Below are 26658 nucleotides of genomic sequence, written 5' to 3' on the forward strand. Positions count from 1 at the left end.
ATGGCCTGAGGGCAGAGGGTTAGCAGGACTGGGGCAGGCTCCTTGGGAAGTAGTGCCCTCTAGCTCCTAGCTTCATGTGTTGCCTCTGCTTTGTCCCAAGCCCTGGTTCTGCAGCTCATTGGCTCAGAATGATGGCCAATGGGAGCTGTTGAGGCAGTGCCTGCTGATGGGGTCAGTATGTGGAGCCACGAGTTGGAAGGAAAGTTCCTGTCGCCCTTCTGGGGAGGTCCCCTCACCTGAGAAAAGCACCACCACACACCAGAACTCACAGCTCTGAGGCCCCTCCCCCCAATACCCATGTTAGATTTCTGAAAATAGCTATAGCATTGAACCCAAACTTCAAGAATCTGAAATGCATTTCAAAATCTAAGAAGGGTGATCACTGGCACATGCTGTCAAAAGTCTTAAAAGAGCAACACTTAGATGTGGAAACTGCAGAATCAGAACCACTAAAAAAGAAAATTAACCTTCTGTTGGTGAAATCAGTGTCAGATGATGAAAATGAACATGTGTCTGTTCATACTGTTTTGGATCATTATAGAGCAGAATCTGTTATCGGCATGGAAGCATGACCTCTGGAAGCATGACGGGGCATATAAATGTTTAACATACCTGGCACATAAATGCCTTGCAATATCTGGTACAATTCCTTGTGAATGCCTGTTCTCACTTTCATGTGATATGAATAAGACACAGGCAACATTATCTGATGTTAATATACATAAACTTGTTTGTCTTAAAAATTGGCGGAACATTAAGTAGGACTGGGTAGACTTATAGGCTCTAACATTTTATATTGTTTTGTTTTTTAGGGCAGCTATGTAAATAAAACATTTATATTTGTAAGGTACACTATATTTGTAAGTTGCACTAAAGAGATTGCCCAGCAATTATTTTGTTTTTATACTGTGCAAATAGTTGTCATCAATATAATATAAATTGAGCAGTGTACAACATTGTATTCTGTAATGAAATTTAAATCAGTATATTTAAAAGTTAGAAAACACCCAAAATATTTAAATACCTGTAAATGGTATCTTAATGCTTAACAGTGTGATGAAAACTATGATCGACAGTGATTATATTTAACTTTGTATTTAATCATAATCAATTTTATAAATATGTTTGTCAGCTCTAATACTCAGTAAATGCTGTAAATTTGGGATGGTGCAACAACTGCACTATTTTTTAATACTTAGGTTTATGAATTCAATTTCTTTACTAACAAAGAATTGAAGCATATGTTGAAAAATTCATACAAAAATCGCATATTCTTTTCAAACAGATACTAGAAATAAGAGTGAGTTGAATTTTAGGGCTGCTAATCTTGACTAATTTTAGGGCTTGCTAATCCTGATATTTAGTCATTTTAAATCTTAATTTACACATGACAGTTAAGGCAAATAAAAATAGTATACAAAACCACTAGATCTCCATTGAAGTTTTTCACCTGTCATACAGTTAAGAAGATGTTGTATTGTTGCAAATATAGTGTGTGCGTGCGTGCGCACGCATGTATATACCACAATTTTGCATTAAATTATCTGTGCTCTGTGCACACCTCAGTTCAGAGAATAATTGTATGGGGCTGTTAGCAAGCATCTGTGTGAAGGAAAAGGTTCACAGAGTGATTGCCTACAAGTTATGTTGTGGTAACATGTTGTCTTTAATTTTGTAATTGCATTCAACCTGTAGCTGGAAGGAGTAAATCAAGTGAGACCAAAATTCAAATTCAGAGCTCTAATACTATGAAAAAAGAATGACATTTTTATCTCTCTCTCCTGATTGGAATCAAACTTGGGGGACCAGAAAGACAATCCTCAAGTTGTCTTTCTTTTGTATAGAAACATTCTTCGTTTTGGGCAAACTGAATGGAATCAATAGTAACCATTGGTAAGGAGTTGAAAGACTTTGTAGCCAATTGTTGGCAGTACAATTCTAGCTGAAGAAACAATTTTAGTTTTTCAGGAATGTGAATGAAGGTTAAAAAATGACAGCGATATGGCCTTGTAAAAATAAACTGATTATTTTATGCCTTGCAATCATAATGATGTCAAAATACCTTGGTTGCAAGTAGTCAAAGGAAATAGATAAATGAACTCAGTTCTTATTGATTTGAATATAGAGGTGAAGTATTGAGATGTAACAGACATACCAAACACAAGCTCTCCTATGGAAAAAATAGCAGGTCATGGGAAATAGCGAAGCTGCTAGCATTCTCAGATAAACAACAAACTTAAAGTTAATGAAAATGTTTCTGTGCTCTTGAAAAATGTCAGTCCTCCTGCCAAACTTTGTGTTCAGTTAACCAACAGCAACCAACTCAGTGCATTGTATTTGCAAGTGTCTGAACCAAAACCAAAGTTGCTTAATAGACACAATATAATGCTTGTGAATCTTGAAAAGCTAGTATTACATTTCTTCTTGTATTTGTTGTGACATTTCACATTTTTCTCTTCTGCTGCAAAATGTGGTACAGTTTAACTTTCCATGTGGTATGTTTTTTGTATCTTTGTTGTAACAAATTATTAAAACAGGATGTTGACGTACGTGACTTGTAAATGTTTTTGATGACATGGCACACTGGTTTAAAGTAATTTGATGAAGTAAACAATAGATTCATAAAAACTTGAATGGAAAACATTTTTACTGTATCTTGAGCTAATTAAGCTGATAAGAGGATGTCAGTTGAAGGCATCAGCAACTCTGAGGCATTACCTAAACCCATTAAAATTTTTATTTTTTACATGTTGTCAAAATATTTATTTTCTGAATTTAAATACTAGAGTTTTTCTTCATTAGATATTTCGTGAAGCTCGAAGAACTGTACCAAGTATTGTTTACATGCCTCATATTGGTGACTGGTGGGAAGCTGTCAGTGAAACTGTGAGAGCTACTTTTCTAACTTTGCTGCAGGACATACCGTCATTTTCTCCTATATTTTTACTGTCTACCTCTGAAACCATGTATAGTGAATTACCCGAAGAGGTGAGTGTAAAATATTTTTTTGCAAACAATACCAGTGTGTGTCTCTAAGAATGCAGAGCACATTAATATAGAGCAGTTGTATACAACCAGAACTTTATGCTTTAATTATCATCAATTACCTAACAATATTTCACACAGAAATTTCTAAATTAATTTTATTTCAGCTCTAAAATGGCCTTACATGAAGTCTAAGGCTAGTTTGGATGTATTAATTCTTGCAGTCATATTTTGCACAGAAAATATCCAAAAGAATAACTTGGCTTTTGTCTTTATTTAAAGTGACAGTTTTTCCTCTGTGACTACGAATGAGCTCCATAAAGGTGCTCCCGCTATTCAAGACTGTGCATTAGATTTTGCTCTGTTACATTGGTATAATTCCAGAAAAACCCACTGAAGTCAGTTGAATTATATTTTAGTGTTTTTTTAAAAAAAGTATAATTTGACCCAGTGTTTGCAGTGTAGTTTTAATTGTTTTAAAACTGAAAGTATTCATACAATTTCTTTCTAAGTTCTCTTCTCTTTCTCTTCCTCCTATCATTGTAGTAGTAACTATTGCTGCACTGCCCCTTTAATTTCGATGCCTTGGAAACTTGAGTAATTCCAGATTATTCATTTTCCTTGGACTTTGTACTTTTTTGGGTCTATTTAGTAATTTCTCAAATACATCCCATTTGCCTATTTTGAAAAATTGATCTGAGTTTTTAAATTATACATTGATCAGATAGGTGGAGGAGAAGTTGAATCCTGTGACTCTTCATTACATTGTTTTCCTTCAGGTGAAGTGTATCTTTAGAATCCAGTATGAAGAAGTTTTTTATATTCAAAGACCAAGTGAAGAAGATAGATTGAGATTTTTCCAGGAATTAATTCTGAATCAGGCATCAATGCCGCCCCCCAAAAGGAAACAGGCTGGTAAGCTACTTTTCTTTAGAGCCAAAATAGTATAACCGTCTGTTGGAATAAAGTCTTGTATTGTAAAATGTTTTACTTTTTAAGAGATTTGGGGAATTTTAATTAGCATCACTTACAACTGATAGTTTATTAAAATGTGGAGGACTGGCTTGTTTCTGTTGTACTGAGTAAAATGGGGAGTAGCTTAAATGGTCAAGTTTGAAAAGAGGGAAGAAAAATGGGAAATTCTTCACTTGATTTAAATGCAGTATGAAAATCCAGAGAGGGATAGTCCTACAGTTCACTCTTACTAATACTCTTTGTATTTTTCCTGTCTTCTTCTCTAGCTCTTTGTGCTCTGGAAGTTCTTCCTGTTGCACTGCCAACTTCGCCCCGCCATCTCTCAGAAACAGAAAAGCAACGAATGGAGGACCAGGAGGAGAACACATTGAGAGAACTGCGGTTGTTTCTCAGGGATGTTACCAAGAGGCTGGCCACAGACAAACGCTTTAACATCTTCAGCAAACCGGTGGATATTGAAGAGGTCTTGTTTCAGTAATGTGCAAAAAATGAAGTTGAACCTATTAGAAAAAAATACGATTTATTAAAAAGGACATGGATAAATTAATATCCCAAATATCCATGACCTAGTCAGTTATGTCCATCAGTAATCAGCTGGTGGCGTGGTTATAACCTTCTGTACAATAATGTCATGGATCAGAAGGATATTCTTTGACACTCTACTGGCTCAGCAGCGATACTTGCCTTACTCTAGCCTCTGAGTCAATTTAAAATGCTTTTCCACTCCGAAAATCAGTATTATAAAAATGGTAGCATCTTATTGATCAGATACATTGCCAGTATGTATTTGGAATTGTATTTACCAAAAACTAATTGATACTGCCTTTTATTCCTGTAGAGTCACCATAGTTATTGAATTGTTTTCTATTTTTTATTGAGCAGTAGCAAAAATGTTTACAAAGCTTACATATTTCTGTGAAAGCTATTTCTAGGAATCATTCAGGGAAATTCTGTAGTCAATGTTACATAGAAGGTCAGATTAGATTATCATAATGGTCCCTTCTGGCCTTAGTATCTATAAATCTGTAAATTTCAGTTATTTACACGTGAAGATCCATTAAAGGGCATAATTGGAAGATAGTGGGGTTGCATGCTTATAACTGAGGGCATCATTATGCCTGCCTATTACTATATTGGTGTGTGAAAAGGAAAGAGCCTAGCTTAGTTTTCAGATCCAATGCTAATTTTATAGGGAGGGCAGTAAATAAAAACACTTTCTTGTTCTAAACAGAATATTTGTTCTGTAAGTCATTGAGAGGTATAAAAATGGGACCCTGAAATGTCCTTTACTGTATTTTTTTTTTAGAACAGAACTGCACTTTAAATTGCACACAGTGTTAACAGGCAGCTAGGTGAGGCCCCGTGTGGTCCGCCACCAGCTTCAAGCCAGACATATTTGACATTTTTTTGTAGCTTGACTGTTTATGTCAAAAGATTATGGTTAATTCTCTTCAGCTATGCACTGTTTACATTGTGGTTATGGTCAGGACGGTGATTTATGGTAGCACCCGAAGGCCCCTTTGTACTAGGGAGCAGCATATGCACCTAGTAACACAGTGTCTACCCTAAATAGTAAGAGACAAAAAAAGGCATAAGAAAGGAAGTATTACCATCTTCAATTTGTAGATGGGGAATTGACACAGATGAAATGTAGTGAGTTGCCAAAGGGTTATGCAAAGTCTTTAGCAGTGCTAGGAATTAATCCTTGATCTCTAAAGTCCAAGTCCCTACTGCCTTAACCAGAAGACCTTCTTCCCTTAGTTAACTAACCTGCTATATAAATTTGCAGTTTCACATGAAGATTCTATTACTGGTAATGATGCACTGACCAAAAAAAAAATGCAGCTTGACATTTAGATCCCAGGATGTGTTTACAGGTCCTCCATTTAGGGGAAAAAAAAATCATTCTGCTTGTAAACTGATCAGTTTACATCTAGGGATGCCATTTTTACTGCCTGCTCAGAATAGAAAATGTACTTTAAATTCATGTTTAAGCATTTAGCCAGTAGAAGGATATTCTGTGATGTTTGAAGTAGGTTCTTAAACTAAGTTTTATGTTGAGATATTTCCTGTCTGAACTTCTAAAAATGCATTTTCACTTGGTTAATCAAAAAAATTATTCCTCTGGAGTCATTACAGTTTGATCTAAATGTATTGTTTTTTGGCATCACCTTATAGAGTGGATTGATTTAAATCACCAAGAGAAAATTATTGATTTTTTTAAATCACATTTCCCACTAATAATTCTTCATATTTCTTAAACAATGGTGCAGCTCTGATCACTAAACTTGTTCATTTACAACTCTATACTAGGGAGGTAAAAATTGTTTAGAAAGGCAACCATGTAATGACTAAAAATCCTAGAGTTACATGGCTACACATGCTGCAGACTCTGCAGTATAACTTCTATACTACAGAGCCCACAGCGTAGAGTGATAGTCTGCTCTGGGTCTGGCAGGGGCTGCTGGCCCTGCTCCCAGAAAACCAGCTTTGCTGTGAGCTCTGCAGTATAAAAGAATTTTATCACAGTTTTCTTCACAACGTTTTATGAGAATGGGCCAGTGCTTAATAAACTGTTCAAAACAGTCAACCATGGAATTCCATCGAACATCTTTGGATTAGTTTGGATCCTTCTGTTCTCTTCAGTGAAGCTGAAGCACTGTGGTTGTTATGGAAGTATTTTGAAACTTCAGCATTTTCTTTTAGTTCTGGAGAAGATGTACATAAGTCTTTGGCTAAAAAATGCATTAAATGGGAACTGCAGCCATACATTAAGGAACATTCTTTAATTTCTTCTAAGCATCTTCTCATCTTTGCCATGTTCTCAGCATTGTCTGTGATAAAACTGCTCATGTGACAGTTGATTTCTGTTCTGTTTATTTTCAGATTTCACTGCCACGTCTTTTAAATATTCTGTTGTGTGAGCATTTCCCAATGTATCTTTTTTTTTTTCTGAAAGATACTCAGCCCCATCTTCTGTTGTTACACAGGCATATATTACTGGATTGTTGTGTACATTGCACCACCCATCAAGGCTTAAACTGACACATTTCCTGTCAGTATTTCTTGCACGTTTATCTATCTACTCTGCTGGGGTTTTGTCTTGTCAAGAGTTAACCCCTTGTCATACAATTAATTCAGTTAATTGCCTTTCACTCTCCCTTGATGGCTGCTGAACCCATCATAAAGTGCATCATAGAAGGCAGTGAACTCTGCAGACAAGGAGACCTCTTGGAATGCCTGTTACAGGATCCATATAATACTTAAGGTTGAGAGAGTATATTTAGCGTTCTTACAGATTATTATTGAAAATGATTTTCAAAGGTTAATGATTTGACTACTTAACAGGCTTACCTACAAAATGGAAGTAAGGCCACTATTTTTCATGTTCAGGACAATATTAAAATATCTTCAATGTATATAATAAGACACTTTAATTGCAGCACCAATTTATTTTTATTTGAAAATTAGATGCATCAGTGAATCTGAAGGAATAGTAACTTTTAGCAGACTTAACACCAGGTCAATAGTTTCAATTTCTGTTTAAAATGTTTTAATTATATATGTGATGAAAATGATCAATTTTTTTTCAACTTGTACATTTCTTAATTAGTGCTAAGCATGCTGCACGAATATGTGTATAAGGTGGGAAATCAACAATATGCCAATGAGATGCATAAGACCCTGTGTCACTTCAGTATGCTGTTTGATTATAGGTTTCAGATTACCTTGAAGTTATTAAAGAACCAATGGACCTGTCCACAGTAATAACCAAAATTGATAAACACAACTATTTGACTGCCAAGGATTTCCTAACAGATATTGATCTCATCTGTAGCAATGCATTGGAATATAATCCAGACAAAGACCCTGGAGGTAAGGAAATATTTAGTTTTAACCTACCTAAACTTAAGAGAATAGTTGTTTAATAATGTGTGTGATGATTGAGACATTTAAGCAAACTTCATACTTAGTTAATTAGCTAAACAAGTCTAATTCCAGAAGTCTGTTTTTTCAATATTCTGAAATACTCTTAAGTAGACAGTTAGTCTGTAAGTGAAAAATTCTTAGGATTTAGGTGCTGCAGTAAGTGTGCAGGACCTAGTAAGTGAAGGCAGGGCTAGCACTCTTAGCTTTCACTTTAGGTAAATTAGGTTCCAGTAGTGCGTAGATCTAAAGTGAGAATGAATTTGGTAATTGCTTCTTGGTCTTCCAGAGATGTGTCTCCACATGATAAAACCATAATATAATTTGGCAAAGCGGCATGAAGAATTCTGCACAGCACCTTGCCATTTTATTCATTAGCCTCCAGCTGCGATTCTCACTTTCATGAGTACCCAATTCATCTATAACATTAAGAATTTACCACTGAGAGTGGGTGAAGGAGCAGAACTAATCCCAAAGAAGAAGGTTCTGTTTTAATTGATTAGGGAAGAATTGTTTTGCAAATGTTTTTAAGTGGGAGTTTATCATATAGCCATTTTCAATTAAAAAAAAATACAGAAGAACATTAGTGTCCTGCAGATATGGGAAATGTCATCCTCTGTATTTGTGAAAAAGGATCACTATTGTGCGTTGGGAAAGATGGGTGTTACTAAATGAGCATTTGGTCCAATAGCTTCCGAAAGCTGAAGTCAGGCTTTAAAATGAAAAAGAAAATGCCCCTTTTAAAGCATTTGTTAGTACAGAATGATAAAACGAGAACTGATCCTGTCTGCAAATTAAGACAGTGAATTAAAAGGTTTTAATTAAATACAATGAGGTAAAACAAGAAATAGTTCTTTGAGTAGTTGGGGACATGTTATACTCAGGTATGTGTGTGCCCAGTGCACTAAAGCCAGAGAATTTTGCCTAGCAATATATAGGGGGCAGTGCTCATGCCCTTTCTTTATGGCCCCACACATGACTATTAAAAGGGCATCACTGCTCTGACCCCCTTCTGTTCCTTCTCGCTGACCATGGCTAAAAGTGGAGTGTAGGCATGATGTTTTTTCGTGCTGATTTTATTTATATTTCATTCTTCTGAAATTTTGTTGTAAATAGTCGTAACAGTTTAGCTAGTTGTGCCTCATTAAAGTTAGGTTAAGTAGCTATGTTTTTTCAGGTGGGTTGTCTTCACCTGGATTTAAGCTCTGTCTGACATATGTGGTGTCTGTTCCTGTTAATGATCATCATGTGAAGTGTTTAAAGAGGGACACACGAGGGAAAGGTCTTCCAGCTGCAGATCTTTTAAGAATGTATGAGTCAGGGGACTTGAGGCTCAGTTAGCACCTACTGCAGCATGACATGCATCCTGTACATGAGACACAGTACTTGCTCTTTAGCTAGCATCCTAATTGTAGCTAGCATCCTCTGCTATACTCTCAGGCCTCCTCTTAAGAGGAAGAGGGATTGTTCACCTCCCATGTGCCCCGAGAAAGGACCTATAAAACAGACTGTAGCCACTTCAGAGCTTAGAGAAAGTCCTCCTCTGCCAGAATCACTGCATACTGGCACCATGACTCTTCAGGTACTCTTGATGGAACTGGGCCTATTATCTCTTTTTGGTACCAAGGCAACATTAATTTGAAGCTGTAGTCTCAACTGTGATTCCATCCATTGGTGCTAAAGGAGGACTCAGGGACAATAAGTTAGTTCAGTGAAACTAAATGAATTCTTTGCAATGGTCTTCACGGCTGAGGATTTTAGGAAAATTCCCAAACCTGAGCCATTCTTTTTAGGTGACAAAACTGAGGAATTGTCATTAGAGGTGTCATTAGAGGAGGTTTGGAACAAATCAATAAACTTAACAGTAACTAGTCACCGGGACCAGATGATATTCACTCAAGAGTTCTGAAATAACTCAAATGTGAAAATGCAGAACTACTACAAATGCTTCGTAACCTATCCTTCAGATCTGTACCAAATGAATAGAAGATAGCTAATGTGATAAAAAAAAAAAGAGCTCTAGAGTTGATCCTGGCAATTACAGACTAGTTAATCTAATTTCAGTATCAAGCAAATTGACTAAAATTATAGCAAAGAACAGAATTGTGAAACACATAGATGAACATAATTTGTTAGGGAAAAGTCAACATGGTTTCTGTAAAGGGAAATCGTACCTTACTAATCTACTAGAATTCTTTGAGAGGGTCAACAAGTATGTGGACAAGTGAGAGCTAGTGGATATACTGTAGTATACTTGGATTTCCAGAAAGCAGTTGACAAGCTCCCGCACCAAAGGCTCTTAAGTAAAGTAAGCCATCATGGGGTAAGATGGAAGGTCCTTTCATGGATTGATAACTGGTCAAAAGGTAGGAATCAGTGGTCATTTTTCAGAATGAAGAGAGGTAAATAGTTGTGTCCCACAGCGGTTTGTACTGGCACCACTCCTATTCAATATGTTCATAAATGATCTGGAGAAAAGGGATAAAGAGCGAGGTGGCAAAATTTGCAGATGATACTGAACTGCTCAAGATAGTGAAGTCCCAAGCAGACTGTGAAGAGCTTTAAAAGGATCTCATAAAATAGGTGACTTGGTAACAAAGTGACAGATGAATTTTAATGTAGATAAATGCAAAGTAATGCATATTGGAAAACATAGTCCAACTATACATACAAAATGATGGAGACAAAAGTAGGTATTACCACTCAAGAAAGATCTTGGAGTCATTGTGAATTGTTCTCTGAGAACATCCACTCGATGCAGTAGCAGTCAAAAAAGTAAACAGAATGTTAGCGATTATTAAAAAAGGGATAGAGAATAAAACCGAAAATACCTTATTGCCTCTGTATATATGCATGATAAGCCCACATCCTAAATTCTGGGATCAGCTATGGTTGCCTCATTTCAAAAAAGATATCTTGGCACTGGAGAAAGTTCAGAAAAGGCCTACAAAAATGATTAGGAGTTTGGAACAGATGTCATATAGCAAAATGTAGAAAGATTGCAACTTGTCAGCTTAGAAAAGAGATGGCTAAAGAGACTATAGAGGTCTATAAAATTATGATTGGTATAAGGAAAAATTATTTATTTATTCCCATAACATAAGAAGTGGGGGTTACCATTTGGAATTAATAGGTAGCAGGTTTCAAACAAAGAAAAGGAAGTATTTCTTCATGAAATGCACAGTCAGCCTTTGGTACTCCTTGCCAGAGGATGTTGTGAAGACCAGGGCTTTAACAGGCTTAAAAAAAAAACTAGATAAATGTATGGAGGCTAGGTCAATCAGTGGCTATTAGCCAGAGAGGGTAGGAATGGTGTTCCTTAGCCTCTGTTTGTCAGAAGATGGGAATAGGTTACATGATTACCTGTTTCTGTTCATTCCCTCTGGGGCTCCTGGTATTTTGGCCACTGTCAGAGGATGGGATACTGGGCTAGATGGACTTTTGATCTTGACTCAGTATGTTCTCATGTTCTTATGTTTTATGATTTATTTATTTTTAGTTAGAATTTTGTTAGCACATTGGAAAAAATAATGTAGTTAGTTTAGGTTAGTGCTTTTAGTTAGCCCATGAGACTGTTTGATTACAATCCACAGCCTTTATGCAGGAACATCATTTGCTAGGTTTTAAGTCATGTTTGTCACGTGGGAAGATAAATCCCCTCATGGACAGACACAGTGTGCTCTAGTGTATAGACAGAATGCTTGGCTATTTTGTTTAGGTGAGAGACACATTTCTTTAAAGTGTGCAGTTTGCTGAGTCTTGAGAGAGTTCACTCATACATCTTTAGAGTACAACACTTGATCTTAGCCAACAGATCGAGAGGTCTCTGAGATCATAGATGGACTTTGGTGTGGCACAGCTGAAGTGATTTTTGGTGTTGATGTTGAAGATCCAGCCTGACACTGCCTTGGGAGACAAGGGAGGTAATTTTAGGACAGAGCTTAAGAACCCTCTTTCCTCTCTCAAAGACTCTGAAATTTGGTAGATGGAGAGGTCAGATATCTCTGCAGCCAGTGGAAGTAAAAACTATTATTTCATAATCATTGCTATGCTGCTGTCCCATTCCCTGGTTCCGTGCAACAGAAAGGTGGAATTACAGATACAGAAGAATCCACATAAGGTGGCATCAGGCAAATTGATACAGAGAATGAAAGCAGCACTGGAGCGTCTAGTCTCCATACTGGATTTACATTTAACGAGGTCCCTAAAATAATTATTGACATAGGGTTCCTTGGTGTTGAAGCATCCTCATACCCTGACACATTTTAAAGCTCCGATATCCAGACATCCGTACTCGTCCTCTGAGCCGGTGCCAAAGAGTTAATCTAAGACTACATGGTCAATTCCTGTGGCACCAAAGTTATCAACCACTGCTGAGAATTAGTACCTACAGTACCAAGCTCAACACTCTACATCCATAAACATATACGTGTAAGTGTTTTTGGTTGTCTTTTAGTGACACATCTGACATAAAAGTGACTCCTGAACTGGGACTCATTTATTAAACGTGTCACCAGACTCCTTGTTACTTATTAGCAGGGCTCGACAAATAGTGTAATCTACTTGCCCATGGTGAGTAGGTTACACCCTGGAAGAGCCAGCGCAGCGCGAGCTGCGCATGCGCAGAGCGTAGAACTGTGCAGCTGGCGAGCAGAACTTGCTGCCGCTCGGCGAGCCTTGCTTATTAGAATATGCTTCTTTGTCAGCTAGATCAAACTCTTCACCAGAGCAACCCTGAGAGTTTGTCATTTTAAGATATTTCAGGATCCCCAAGTTCAGGGTCATACCAAGCCATCTACTAATAAATGTTGGCATCATCCAGCTCCGCTTCCCTTTTGTTTTATTTTTCACTTTCCTTGTCTTCATCTTATCAGGCACCTAGCAAGGAGCAGTTTTTAGAATCTCAGGCACCTTCACTGACTCCTTCAAGAGAAAGTGTACTATATGTTGAAAGAAGCTTTTCACGGGCTGTTGCTTTTACAGTCCCATCTCAGAAATCAAACTTTTGGTCCTTGTGTCCCCCACCTTGTGCTAATATGCCCCATCTGTATGGATTCCAGCCTTGACCATACTGCCTCAGATCACCTTTACCCTGTAAGAGCCCCAAGTTGGCATCCTGCTTTTCTTAAGGAAACTATATTGAAATTGCTTCAGAAAAGCCCTTGGTCTTGTTCCTTCCCCTGTGCCGCAAGTGTCTATGAAGTTTGAACAGTATATGTCTGAGGAGGACAGAGGAGTGCAGGATGATTCCAGCGCTTTCTCATCTTCAATGGCTGAAGCAGTGATCGCCTACAATAATGGGTGATTAAGATGAACAAAAAGCTTTTAAAGAAAGTAGAAGAGTCTGTGGGAGCATCCTTGAACCTAAAATAGGTGAAAACATACAAGCTATTTCATATCCTGCAACCAGCTGCATGGGGCAGAATAGCGCTTGCAGTTAATAAGGGATTCTCCAGCTAGTGGAGTATTTATGGGCTACCCTTCATCTACCACAGCAACCTCAGAGGGGTAAACAAAAATAACAGCTCTTCCTTTCAGCATCTGAGTATTTCTGTTCACTTCTGATGCATTGTTGGAATTATTATTACTTATTATACTATATATTATTTTCTCTCTCTCTCTCTCTCTCTCTCTATATATACACACACACACACACACACACACACACACACACACACACACACACACACACACACACACACACACACACACACACACACACACACGCAGTCTTACTGCGGGTTACATGGATCCGACTTACATCGGATCCCTACTTACAAACGGGGTGAGGCAACCCCGCACTAGCTGCTTCCCCCCAGCAGACCAGGGAGACGCGAAGCTAGCGCCCCCCCGCCAGCAGACCAGGGAGACACGGAGGGGCTTTTCTCAACAGACACCTCAGCTTGAGAATAAAGGACTGAGGGAAGTGAGGTGTGGGAGAATAAAACTGAGCTCTGGAGAAATGTTTGGCTAGAGTTTCCCCTACAATATGTACCAGTTCCGACTTGCATACAAATTCAACTTAAGAACAAACCTACAGTCCCTATCTTGTACATAACCCGGGGACTGCCTATATATATATATATATATATATATATATATATATATATATATATATATATATATATATATATTACTGCTCTAAATTTAACCATACATTTTTTATGAAATCCGAAGGCCAAATGGTATTTATACAGTAGTTCTAAACATGCCTAAAAATAGGGTTGCCAGGTGTCCGGTTTTGAACTGTACAGTCCGGTATTTGAGGGTTCTGTCCGGAAGACAAATTGAGAAAATACCAGACATATAAAATGTCCAGTATTTTCTAATTAGGTAAGTTTTATTATTAGGAGTATCAATACGTAGTTGCGTACTGCCCGGCTGGTAGACACACGTTGCGTGAGCGTGACTACCAGCCAAGCAGTACGCAACTACACGCCGGGGGGAATCCCTGGGACCCGACTCACTTATGGTTCGCCAGGACCATGTGCGGGATGGGCAGCGCCCCCAGGATCTGCGTGTGCCCAGGTCAGTCCAGCTCCCTGCCGGCCAGTTCTCTCCCCCCCAGCCAGCCCCGCTGCCCTGACCTCCACTCCCGGCCAGCCCTGCTTCCTGCCGGCCGGTCCCCCTGCCCCGATCTCCCCTAGCAGCTCTGCTCCCCCCAACCAGCCCTGCTTCCTGCTGGCCAGTCTCCCCCTCCCCTCCCCCCATATCTCCCCCAGCCAGCCCCGCTGTCGCCGACTCCCCTCCCCCCACTGGCCAGCCCTGCTTCCCACCGGCCAGTCTCACTCCCCTCCCACCTGGTCCCCCCACCCATCTGAGATCAAGTGTGTCTGGTATTTTTTCTGAAGCCACCCGGTAACCCTACCTAAAAAGCTTAAATAAGTTGTTTACTAATCCAAAAAGTTATTGTTTCTAAGCATTCAGTCAAGATACACGTGAACAGGCTAACCTTCAGGGATTTAGGTGTATGATTGTCAGCTCTAACTTAATCAGGCTGATACTAGCAATGAACCCTTTTATACACTTAAATAAATCATGTTCTTATCTATGCTAACTTGGCTAAAAACCAGGTTTTGATCAGTTGGGTGCTATTGCTGGTTCAGTCTTTTCTTATTATCTATCCATGATAGTTGGGACCTTTTCTTCCTTTTACCCTATCAGTTACCTTTCAGGTTCAGTTTTTCCAATTAAGCCCTTATCTTTCAAGGCCTTCCCATGACTGTTAACAAACCTGGATTTTATGAGATCTACAGAAAACATTTGTTCTTTTTAAACTAATTTGACCTTTTATCCTATACACAGTCATCACCAGTTGTCACCACAGTGAATATAAGATCCAAGCAGGAATCAAAGAAGTTGGATTTTTTTTTTGTCTGAAAAGTTCATTCAGCATCTCTTCGGATCCTATTTACAATTTTTTTGTCCGCTTTCTTAAACAGATTACCTTCAGATCTGTGCAGAAGATTCATTGCTATCAAGATTCTAGGCAACTCAAGATTCTAGGGACATGGGAGCGAGATTGCCGGATACTGGAATTGCCATATGAAGTGATTGAGGATTGTTTGTGCCTTCCCTAAGGAAGTACAGACTTCAGACATGACATTTAATGGGAAAGACTTGTTAAGTCCAAAGGGAGATGAAAAGTTGCACTCATTCAAGGATTCTTGGACTATGGTCATATCTTTAGGCCTTTTACATCCCAGATTTTAAAAGAAATTACAAATTCCAGTTTCTCCTTTAGGCAGAGATCCAAATCAACTATCTCTGGTTTTTACTCTCAGAAACAATCAAGACAGATATAAAGTGTGTCTTGTTATCCATTATCCAGCTATCTCAGTCACAGAATCAATAATTTTGATATTTTTGGTTGGGTACACTGCACAGGACAATGTGAAATTCTATCCCTTTCTCCTGCCTCTTTCTCTGCTTTTGTTCCCACCTCTCTTCACAGATTCCTAGACTGTGATAACGTTAGACTGTTGAGACCTGTAGGTAGACTGACACACAAATACCCTCCAGTTTCATACCTTTTCTCCCATCCCTTTTCAGGAAATAATTTCACACGAGTCTCATGCACCAAGAAATACATTCTCTACTGGAGCCAGTTGTGATATAGCCTCTGCTGCTAGCCTTCAGAGGAAAAGGATTTTATTCTCCTTACATCCTTGTACTAAAGAAGAAAATAGGTTGCTGATTCATACTACATCTCAGCCTCTTTAACACTTGGTGACTCTCATATGAGTAACTTAAAAATAAAGCAACATAAAGTTGTATCTCCTTCACTACCAAAAAGTGAATACATCCTTAATATATAGTCTGTGACCTTTGTATCCCAAACTCATGCACTTGGGGACTGTTTTGTAGGAAGTGATTCTAGGGATATGCAGAAGTATAGTTCTAACACTCTTTTTGGTGAAGTTCTAGCAGCCTCCTTCATTCTCTAGAAAATGTTAAATTATTTATCTACTATATAAAGGAGAATGTTTGTATGTTTGTGCGCTAATAACTTGGGCACTATAAGAGCTACTGCAACCAAACTTTGCATGGGGTAACCATTCCTCCAGGAAAAGGTTTTAAGGTACTTTTGGCAGTGCAGGGAGAAGCAGCTTCCTGGGGGAAGCGGCAGGGACAATCACTCACTAAGGCCAGCGGTGGAGGTGCAAGGAGAGGGGCAGCTGCCCCACTCACCTCTACCAGGCCATTCCACTGCGCAGGCGAGTCCGGGGCAGGGGAGCCCCCTCCTCCCTCTTGCCCGAGATGTCACTTGGCCTGGGCCCCTCCCCTCTGGTGGCGGCTGAGGGTTGCTGAGCAGCGGGCTGGAGCTTGCGGCCTCTGCTAGGGGACAGTTGTGGGTGCAGTGGGGCGAGTCCAGCTTGGAGGCAGTGGCGGCGGTGCTGGGAGCGGCCCGGGGTCCAGCGCAGCTTCCTGGTCATGTGGCCCCATGGTGCGGCAGGTAGCGGGGCAAAAGTTTTGGGGCGGGCAGTAGAGTGGTTGCCGCTGCAGCCCCGGGCACGAGCTGGGCTGCCCCGCCCACCCTAGGTCCTGTGCAAATTCTTTCCCCACCCACCCCGAACAACGCTGGGTAACTCCAACTAGTATGTTTATATTGCAACAGTACTTATGATGTACTACATGTCTTCCCTGCTATAAGTCATCCTGGTGTACGTTTGGTTCTGCACTAGCATCGTTGACTCATGTAGGAACTGATGTGTTATAAGTCCTCCCATTCCCTGCTCTTAAGTCGTGCAAACCTCTCTCGCCCTCTCTTCCCCCTCCCCCCCATTTGCACAAATGGAAGTCAGCCGTGGGAAAAAATTCCCTGCTTCTTGTTTTGCTTTACATCCCGGTTTTTTGGAACATATCTTGGATGTATATTGGGGATGTCCGGTAATAATTTCCCACGTACAGAAGTTACTCTCCACTACTGACTGACTCTACCAGTGCTTCTAGTACTCTCAGCTTATTACTGGTATTATACAATGATGATCATCCACCATATGCAACTATGGCTATCTACTTCCCAAACAAGTGTAAATAGTGTCTAAGAGACCAGGATAATGAGTTTCCTCTGCTTTGGCTTCTGACTGAGCGAATTCTCCCTTGATCTCAAAAATCACTACTCTAAAAGATCTAAGTAATGCTTAGCATATTTTGTTTGGTATCCTTAATTGTTCTCTTATGCTGTTCTAATGAGTATATGTAGTGATTTTTAAAGTTGCATTAAATATGTTAATTGAACGATAATATAATTTAGCCATTAGAGTTTAATGTTGAAATAATTATACCATTCAGAAAAGGTAATTCAAGATGGATGATTGGCAATCTAGTATGCTTGTACTAAAAACAAATAACTGGATAGAAAATGGTGTTAGGCATTTAGCTGAGTAAAACAGATCCCACAATGCTGTTTCTTCCCCAGTTCAGTTTTACCCAACACATCTCTGCTCATTTTCAACAGACTAATATTGGACTACTGTCTAGACTACATTTGAAACTATTGGAAACCAGTAATCTCTTGAGAATTAGTCTTTCACTTTTATAGTTAGGACTCCAGTTTGGCCAGTGAAGATTCCTTTGTTCAATATCCCCCCAGATCCAGCTGAATACACTGCAATCCTCTGCAGACTTGCTTTCTGTCAGTAATGGTCATAATGTTAAAGCCACCAAAGAAGCAAACATCAATATCATTGGCATAATAGTCAGTAAAACTCAACTTAGAGTCTTATAATATGATGTTAATTATACAAATTAAAAAGCAACCATAATCTGAGGCAAAGAAACAGGCTGGTGATATAGAAGACTCCTAAAAATCTTAATACTATTGACTCTCGATTCCTGAAGTTTTTTTTAGACAGCAGATTGAGGAATAAACAATGTTTCCTGGTTTTTCATATAAAACGGATGCTTCCGTAATCCCTTATTATTTTAAAGTCTATTTAGTTTTAAATACCAGTAATACTTCAGTACCATTCTGCTAATTAATTTCCTGGTTTGTTTGTCACTGAAGATCAGTTAATTGAGGTGGCAGAAGAAGGCTCTGGGTGAATGATCTGAGAATATACCACACTAATAATTTCAGGTATTCGGTACTTCCTTGAAGCAGGAGTAGACTTACTTATAATTATTCAGTGGTTCTTGTCCCCCTGCTGCTTCTCTCATGAGTGAAGGCTTTCAGTGTTCCCATTGACATATCTGCTTAGGGACAAGGGGTACCCTGATGGTAAGGTGGTGGGGTGGGTTCCCACATGGCCTAGGGGATAGGGCACTCACCTGGGGAGGACAGGGTCGTGGGTTCATAGTCCCGCCCTCCCCAGGTTGGGTCAAGACAGGACAGGACGCAACTGCCAAAAGGCAGGCAGCCCCCGGGCAGGAGGGACAAGGGGTGCCCTGACAGCAAGGTGGTGGGACAGAATGAAGCAGAACTTAAGATTTTGTTGGATAAGTTATTTTCTGGACCAAGCTTGACAAATTAAGCACCACTTTCTACTATAACATAAATTAATCTGTGGAGGATGGTGAAAGCTCACTTTTTGCATTGGAGAAACACTGCCATTGGTTAACTCAAAGCAACAGTTTTCCACCTTAAAAAAAAAATCTGTATTGCCCAATAATTATTTGTTGTAATCTCATGTGATCCATATGTTACAACCTTTAAAAAAATAAAAAGGAACTGGAGTATGACACACATTCCACTGGAGTACACTAACTTTCAGATTTTTGTTAGCCTTTAAGGTGCTGCTAGACTATTTGTTTTTTTAACTTTTTCCAGTTATAGACTAACTCGACTACCCCTCTGAAGCTTTAGATTTAATGTTTATAATGGTCTTACTTCATTTGTTTTCTTACGTTGTTTGATTTCCTGTTTTTTTCTTCCATTTTCAGACATATAATGTCTTAACTTTTTTTATAGATAAAATAATTAGACACAGAGCTTGTACCTTGAAGGATACAGCACATGCCATAATAGCTGCTGAGTTGGATCCCGAATTTAATAAAATGTGTGAAGAAATCAAGGAAGCAAGACGAAAAAGAGGTAAGTTTTGGAATGTTAGTCTAAAGAAATATTTATTGTAATACAACTCGTCCCCAACTTACGAATGAGTTACGTACCAAACTCTAGATCTTAACTTGATCTGTTCATAAGTCAGATTACATTCACTAACGTACAGCTGCTCTGTTTGTAAATGCAGATTTTGTTCGTAACTCGGGTTCCAGCTGTATAGGAGGTTGGTCATAAATACGAACGGTCGTAAGTTGATGCATTCATAACTCGGGGACTAGCTGTATATAAACATCTGAGACACTTGAAAGCAAAAGTGGGTGTATTAGGATGCCTGGCAGAAGAAAAAAATCATTGATATAAAAGTATTATTGAGCATAGTGGAATAGTGTAATAACTGACCATAAACTATACAGAAAGAATGGTTACGTGAAGCATGGTTGGTGATGCATCTAAAAAGATTCCATGGCATCTAGTGGGATGTATATCCTGATTGGAGAAAATTGCAGTTAAATCCATATGGATTGAAATCCCAAGCAGCAAGAGTACAAATATATCTCTGGATCAAGAAAATAATATTGAGTGCACAATGTTGAGAGAGTTTAAAAGGCAGCAAAGTCTAACAAACACAATAATGAGGATTTTATCTGTCCGTATATAACCTGGCCAAATGTCACAATGAGCAAAGAAGAAATTTCATTAAACTTTAAACAAATGCTGCTTCTTCGAGTGCTTGCTCATGTCCATTCCAATCAGGTGTGTGTGTGCCGTGTGCACGGATCCTGGAGCTTTTTTCCCATAGCAGTATCCATAAGGCCAGCCAGGGAGCCCCCTGCAGTGGCGCCAGCATATATGCCCCTGCTGGCCCCTCCACCTCCTCAGTTCCTTCTTACTACAGCAGCTGGAGCCTGTCAGACTTCTAGTCTTCCCTTAGCTTGTAATTAGTTCTCAAGTAGAGTAGTTAGTATCAAGTTAGTTTGTAAATAGTTCTTAAGTATAGTAATTAGTGTGTAAATAGGAAGGATAAGAGGACATTGTTCTTCTTCTATGCCTCTCCCCAGCCGCTGAGGGAGGGGATGCCAGGTCCACACAGCTTCAAGCCTTGTGTGTCCTGTTTGAAACCTATGCCCTGTTGGGATCCGCACGACTCCTGCCTTAAGTGTTTGGGTGAGGCACATTGCACACCCATCTGTAGGATTTGTAGAAGTTTTAAGCCACAGACAAGAAGGGAGAGACTCTCCAGGCTTAAGCAGCTACTTATGGAGTCTTCTCTCCAATCGCCGGCGCCAAAAGAAGCCCAGTCGGTGAGCAGTACCCCTTCCTCGGTGTGGGAGGTTACTACTGCTCTGTTTAAGTAAAAGACTAAGACTTCCTGGCACGGGTCTCAATCTCCAGCCCAGAGGAAACCTAAGGAGGTTAGGGTACAGTCCTCGCACAGGACAGGCCGAAAACTGCGCCCAAAGGAAAGGCACTTGGCCACAAACGCTCCGGGATAGCCACGCACAGAGTCTTGACATAGGCATACTCCCATGAGGAGAGAAGCCTAAGGACCCCTTCAGGAACTTAGGCCATCAACTCTGGAGACTTTTAATGTGGCTCACAATCTGATAGTGCTAACTGCCCCAGAGCCATTGTCCTCAGCTATAACGGAACAGTCATCTTTCCCCATCCCAGTGCTGGGCAGATCGACGGCACACTGATCAGCACAGTTAATGGCGCCAACGGCATCCCTGCCACCGTTACCAGTACTGATGCCAGAGACAGCCTCCGCATCACCAGCCACCTGGGTCCATGGACACCCATCCACCATTGCTATGGCACCGGGAACACTGCCAGCATTGCCCATACGAGCGCTGGACCCAACACGGGCAATGGCATCGACCCCGGCACCGGCCCCACTATGGGCAATGGCACCATCCTCGGCACGACAGTGATGTCTGTGCTGGATCCCGGCACCGACAATCATGTCTGTGCGGCACCGACCCTGACACCAGTGCTGGCACCGATCCCGACACCAACCATTGATGCACCGGTACCGACACCAGACCTGATGGCACCGACTCTATCTCTGACACCGTTGCCTGCAATGTGGACAACATTGGGACCACCTAATATTCTGCCTCAGTCAGCACCACAGGGACAGGGCATACAGACTACAACATGCAGACCTTTTTACCCCTCGCACCGGTTACAATGCTTAGAGGAAAACGGTTGGCTATGGCTCAACCTCAGAGGGAGCAGTAGTCAAATGCCCCCCTCCCCCCCCCCATGGTCAGCATCTGTTTCTGGGTCCTTGAGACGAGGGAGCCCCTCAGCAGCGACCCTCCCCCCCCCATAGAACCATCACATCTGAGATGGATAAGTCGACTACTATGACTGCTTCCAGACCCCAGGACACTGAGGGCAATGAGGCACCCAGACTCCCTCAGCCTGAGACCACACAAGCGGCCCCACTAGTGCAACCAAGTCCACGAGCAGATGGATGACCAGCCCTTCCTGAGAGACTCCTCGTTGTCCTCTCCTGATGAGGCCCTAGGTGATCCAGCCCCATCGTTACCATCAGTGGATTACATCAGTGGATGCAAGAGGCGCACGAAGACTTGCTAAGAAGGCTGGCTGCGAACTTATCGGCTCATCAGCAACCACCATCAGCATAGATTGTCACCTCTAGAGATCTCTTGGTATCTCCCATACCAAAGTTTCTGTTGCGTTGTACCAGTTTTCTAGTAACAAGTTTACTTCGGATGCTGGAATCTTCATTGGTATTGTCATGCATCTCCATTCTCCAGTAGTAAATCAGATAGTGAATAGGAGGAGGTTGTCTCAAATCACTCTTTCCACTTTTCTAACTGGGCCCACTATTGACCTGTGCTCTCTGTCATAACTTCTGTTCCTCCACCACCATGGTATCACCACTACTGGGATCTCTTTGATCACCTAGGTGGCCCAACAGGGACCCCTGGGCGGTGGTCAGACTCCACACCTCCCAAGCATCTAGCATGGTCTACCATGAGCCTTTGAGGTGGTCTCTCTCAGCCACTGTGTCCAGAGCCTCCGAACATCCAAGGAGATCATAGAGGGAACAGAAGAGTGGATTCAAGAATGACCAACATCTCTTCCTCCTCTCCAGACAATACAGAGATTTTTTTTCCCCCCTCCTCCCGCTTCCATCCCTAGAAGTGCTGGCTAAAAAAGAGTGGCAGACATATTGCAGATACTTCTTGAGAATGTAAATGACATCCACTAGAAACTCTTCGATATCTTGCACTTCTGCTTTTCCTCAAGAATAGCCTTCCCCATGAACGAGGCCTTTCGGGACCCAGCCAGACTTATATGGTGAACCTCAGCATCAGTCACGTCTATCTGCAAACAGGCTGATGAGAAATATTACGTCCTGGCTGGTTGCCAACACAAGATAAAATCCATCCCTTATGATAGGTCGAGGCACTGCCAATCCTTATTTAGGAGAAAGGCCTATTCAGCCACTACATTGCAATTCAGAAGTGCAAATTACCAATTTCTGACAGCAAAATAGTACTACATCAATTACACCAAGCTTAACATGTATATTTTTCAGCTCCTAAAGTCATACTGTGTACAGTTTTGGGTGATTGTTAGTGAGGGGCAACTGATGTTTAATACAGAATTCCAGTCAGCATGTGATGCAACCAACATAGCAGCCTGGTCCATCTCTACACCAGTGGTTTTATAGCAAGATCTAGTTGCAGTTATCTGGCTTCCCTAAGAAATGCAGACTACAGTAGAGGACCTCCCCTTTGAAGGCACCAAATTGTTTGCTAAGAAGACTGATGCATCCCTCTTTATGCTTAAAGACTCCAGGGCCACTCCTTGGAATAAAAAGAAAATGTTGTCCTCCACCTCAACATAAAACCCATGCATTACATTTCACAACTCAACTCTGTTATGAGCCTTCAGGGGAAAAAATGGAGATTTTCCATATATAAACCATTGGGCCCCACGTCTTCCTTTTTATAAACATCCATGTCAAACCATCAGACCACTCCCTTCAACCAACTGCAGCTCACACCCATTTGGGGTACCACCTTGCTTCATTTCACAACACAGAAAGATAATACCTGCCCGATGGTTTCTGGAAATTGTCCACAATGAGTTTTCCATCCACTTCATTTCTCTCTGTCTCCACCACACCTTTAGTATCCTTCTCCATCTCCCTTCAGGGACTTGAAAGAGTTTATTATGAAAAGAAATAATCACCTCTGCTATCTCTGAACCATGGAGACTGTTCCTCAACACCTACGAGACACAGGTTTCTACTCTCATTATTTCCTCATATTCAAGAAGGTGGTGGTTGAAGACAGATACTGAACCTTAGAGCACTGAATACATTTGTCCTTGTGGCGATTATTCCATCTTTGGAACAGAGAGATTAATTTTTGGCCCTTGATCTACTAGAGGCCTATTTCCACCCATTAATCCTACTTCCCTCCCATCAGTTTCTCAGATTTATCATGGGCCAGGACCATTAACCAATACAAAGTATTCCTCTTTGGTCTTTCATCAGCTTCAAGAGGATTTTTCAAGGTCCTCTCTGTATTGGTGATTCCTCTGCACTCCCAGGTAATTATGATCTACCCCTACCTGAACAGTTGTCGCTTCAGAGCCTGCTCCTTCAGAAAGGCTTGCCAAGTTACCCAAATTTTGCGGGCTTGTTTCTGGAACTGGGACATCCAAAAGTCAATGTTCACCTATGTACAGTTCATAGGAGCTCATTTCAATTCAGTACAGGTGTCAGGCTGCTCCTGCCATACTACAGGTTTCACATCTTGTTCATGCTCATAGAGGCAGTACAAACCAGCCCTAAAATATCCACCAGACACTACCTCCAATTTCTTGGGCATAAGACTCTAGCATATCCATGATATCTCATGCCAGACTTCACATAAAGTGCATCCAGATGCGGTTCAGCTCTGTCTACAGGCTGAACAAACAACAGATTAGATAAAGCTCTATCACTGCCACCAAAGTGAAACACTCTATGGACTTGTGGAAAGACTCAGCAAATGTATTTCTATAGATCCCTTCTCACAAATTTCCCCGTCGTTACAGCTCACCACCGACCTATCCCTATAGGATGGGGCTCATCTGTCAAAAATTTTATGACACAGGGCAAGTGGTCATCCATAAAGATATCTCTTCACATCAATCTTCTCTAACTCAGAGAAGTCAGGAATGTCTGTGCCACTTCGTTCCATTGATCCTTCCACACAACCCTTGACACATACCAAAAGCATGGCATGTATGGTATACATGAGTGCCAGATTGCCCTCTTTTGCACAGAAGCACTAAATCTATAGAACTAGTGCATTTCCCATAGCATCACAGTGTCAACGACCTACCTTCCAGGAGTACAATGCTTGATAGGAGACATTTTGTGTCCTTGCTACTGCTCCAGAGCAAGAATAGGACAGTGCTCCTTAGAAAATGATTTTCTTCTTCCGTGGGACAGACATCTTTATTTTGTGCGATGGTAGCTCAATTTACATAGCTTATTTAAAGTTAAGCCTTGCTGTGTAGACACACCCTACGTGGAAATCTTTAGGAAATCTCCTAATCTCCATTGTAGGAAGGTCTAAAGGATATCAACATCATTCAAAGTTTCTCCAAAAAGGATCTAGAGTTGTATTACATTGCTGTCACTTCCATTTGGAATCTGCACACAATGAACACAGCAGAGCATAGATTATCCAACAAGTTCCTGGAATGTATTGCAGACATTTTATTATTTCAGAAGGTGGAGAAAGCTACTGGGAGGACAAATAGTGAGGAACTGGTTGAGAATTTGAAAGTGAAAGGCAGCTTTGGTGAAAATGATCTTGAAATTGACATCCCTTATTGTGAACTCTATGTGTAGTCGACAACGTGATTGACCGATAAATCTTGGTTTATCAGTTAATCTTGTCGACTACACAAACTCTTCTCCCTGCCCCCTCCCCCCTCGTTGCTGCCTCTATATCAGAGTCAGTGGGGGGGGGGGGGGGGAAGGGGAGCGGGAGCTGGTGCCCATGAGGAGCTAGCTTTAAGCAGGCTCCCCATGAGCACTGGATCCGCCCCACCCTCCGCTGTTGCCTCAGATAGAGGCAACAGCACGGAGGGTGAGGAGGGCAGGCTGGAGCCAATATGTGCCGGGAGCCGGCTCTGTGCACCCCCCCAGTCCCTCTTGCCTCTTAAAAGCCCATTCCCCATAGCACCAGCTCTGCAGTGCCACCTCCCCTCGCTGTGCTGCTGCCTGTACAGCAGCTGGGGGGAGCATGGGAGGCTGCCACAAAGCAGCCTCTGTGCACGGTGGCCTTTGCTCCCCACGGACGGAAGCTGGTCTGTGGCAGCAGCCCCTGTCGATGGGGAGGTCAGACCTCTTACGGACAGGGGCTACTGCCGTGGACCAGGCTTTGTCCATGGTGGGCCCAGGCTCTCTGCAGACAGAGGCTGTTCTGTGGGATGCTGGAGCAGCCTTTGTTGCAGGAAACATGGACCCCCACAGACAGGGGTGTGGAGGGCTGGATTTGAAACTGGCTCCCCTGGCAGACTTGCTCCCACCTGCCACCCCACGCTACTGCCTCTATATCTTCTGATGAAGATGCAACCATGCAGGGTGGCAGAGGGTTCCCTGGGAGCAGGGCCAGGAGTTCACTGGCTGCAAGCCCCATCCCCTGCAACTATTGAATAGTCATGTAGCCATTAAGATTTCATGCTGTTATACACTATTTAAAATCCCTAATGAAGATAATTTCAAGAGGCAGACTGACAAGCTCAGGTCATTGGTAGGTAAGATCCCATGTGAAGCAAGTCTAAGGAAAAAACAATGGAAGACAGTTGACAGTTTTTCAGAGAAACATTATTAAGGACAAAAGAGCAAACTATTCCACTGTGTAGGAATGGTAGAAAGTATGGGAAGAGAACACTCCTCTTAACCAGGAAATCATAAATGATCTAAAAATCAAAAAAGAGTCCTAGGAAAAGTAGAAACTAGGTCAAATTGCAAAGGCCGAATATAAACAAATTACACAATTATGTAGGGACAAAATTAGAAAGGCAAAGGCACAAAATGAGCTCAAACTAGCTAGGGTGTAGCTCAATGAAGAGGGGAAAACAGTAACAGAACATGTGGAAATGGCACTTAATGAGTTTCTTGGTCAAACTGAAACAAAGTTGGTGGTGATTAGACACCCTAACATACTTAATGCTAGGAAAAATGGGGTAGGTTTGGGAGCTATAATAGGGACAGAACA

At 41.1% G+C, this 26658-nt stretch overlaps 1 protein-coding gene across 2 annotated transcripts in view; it reads left to right on the forward strand.

The window, feature by feature from the left end:
* ATAD2B (ATPase family AAA domain containing 2B) overlaps positions 1 to 26658 on the forward strand; it is a 158402-nt gene that overhangs the window by 93421 nt on the left and 38323 nt on the right. Inside the window, exons 19-23 of one of the 2 annotated variants that reach the window (XM_075923418.1) lie at positions 2803 to 2988; positions 3765 to 3900; positions 4227 to 4423; positions 7677 to 7836; positions 19301 to 19423. In XM_075923418.1, the coding sequence (XP_075779533.1) occupies positions 2803 to 2988; positions 3765 to 3900; positions 4227 to 4423; positions 7677 to 7836; positions 19301 to 19423 (802 nt within the window). The remainder of the gene's footprint in view (positions 1 to 2802; positions 2989 to 3764; positions 3901 to 4226; positions 4424 to 7676; positions 7837 to 19300; positions 19424 to 26658) is intronic. The other variant, XM_075923419.1, reaches the window with a different exon arrangement.

Source organism: Pelodiscus sinensis, chromosome 3 (genome assembly GCF_049634645.1).
Source record: "Pelodiscus sinensis isolate JC-2024 chromosome 3, ASM4963464v1, whole genome shotgun sequence".
In the NCBI taxonomy this organism is placed as follows: Eukaryota; Metazoa; Chordata; order Testudines; family Trionychidae; genus Pelodiscus; species Pelodiscus sinensis.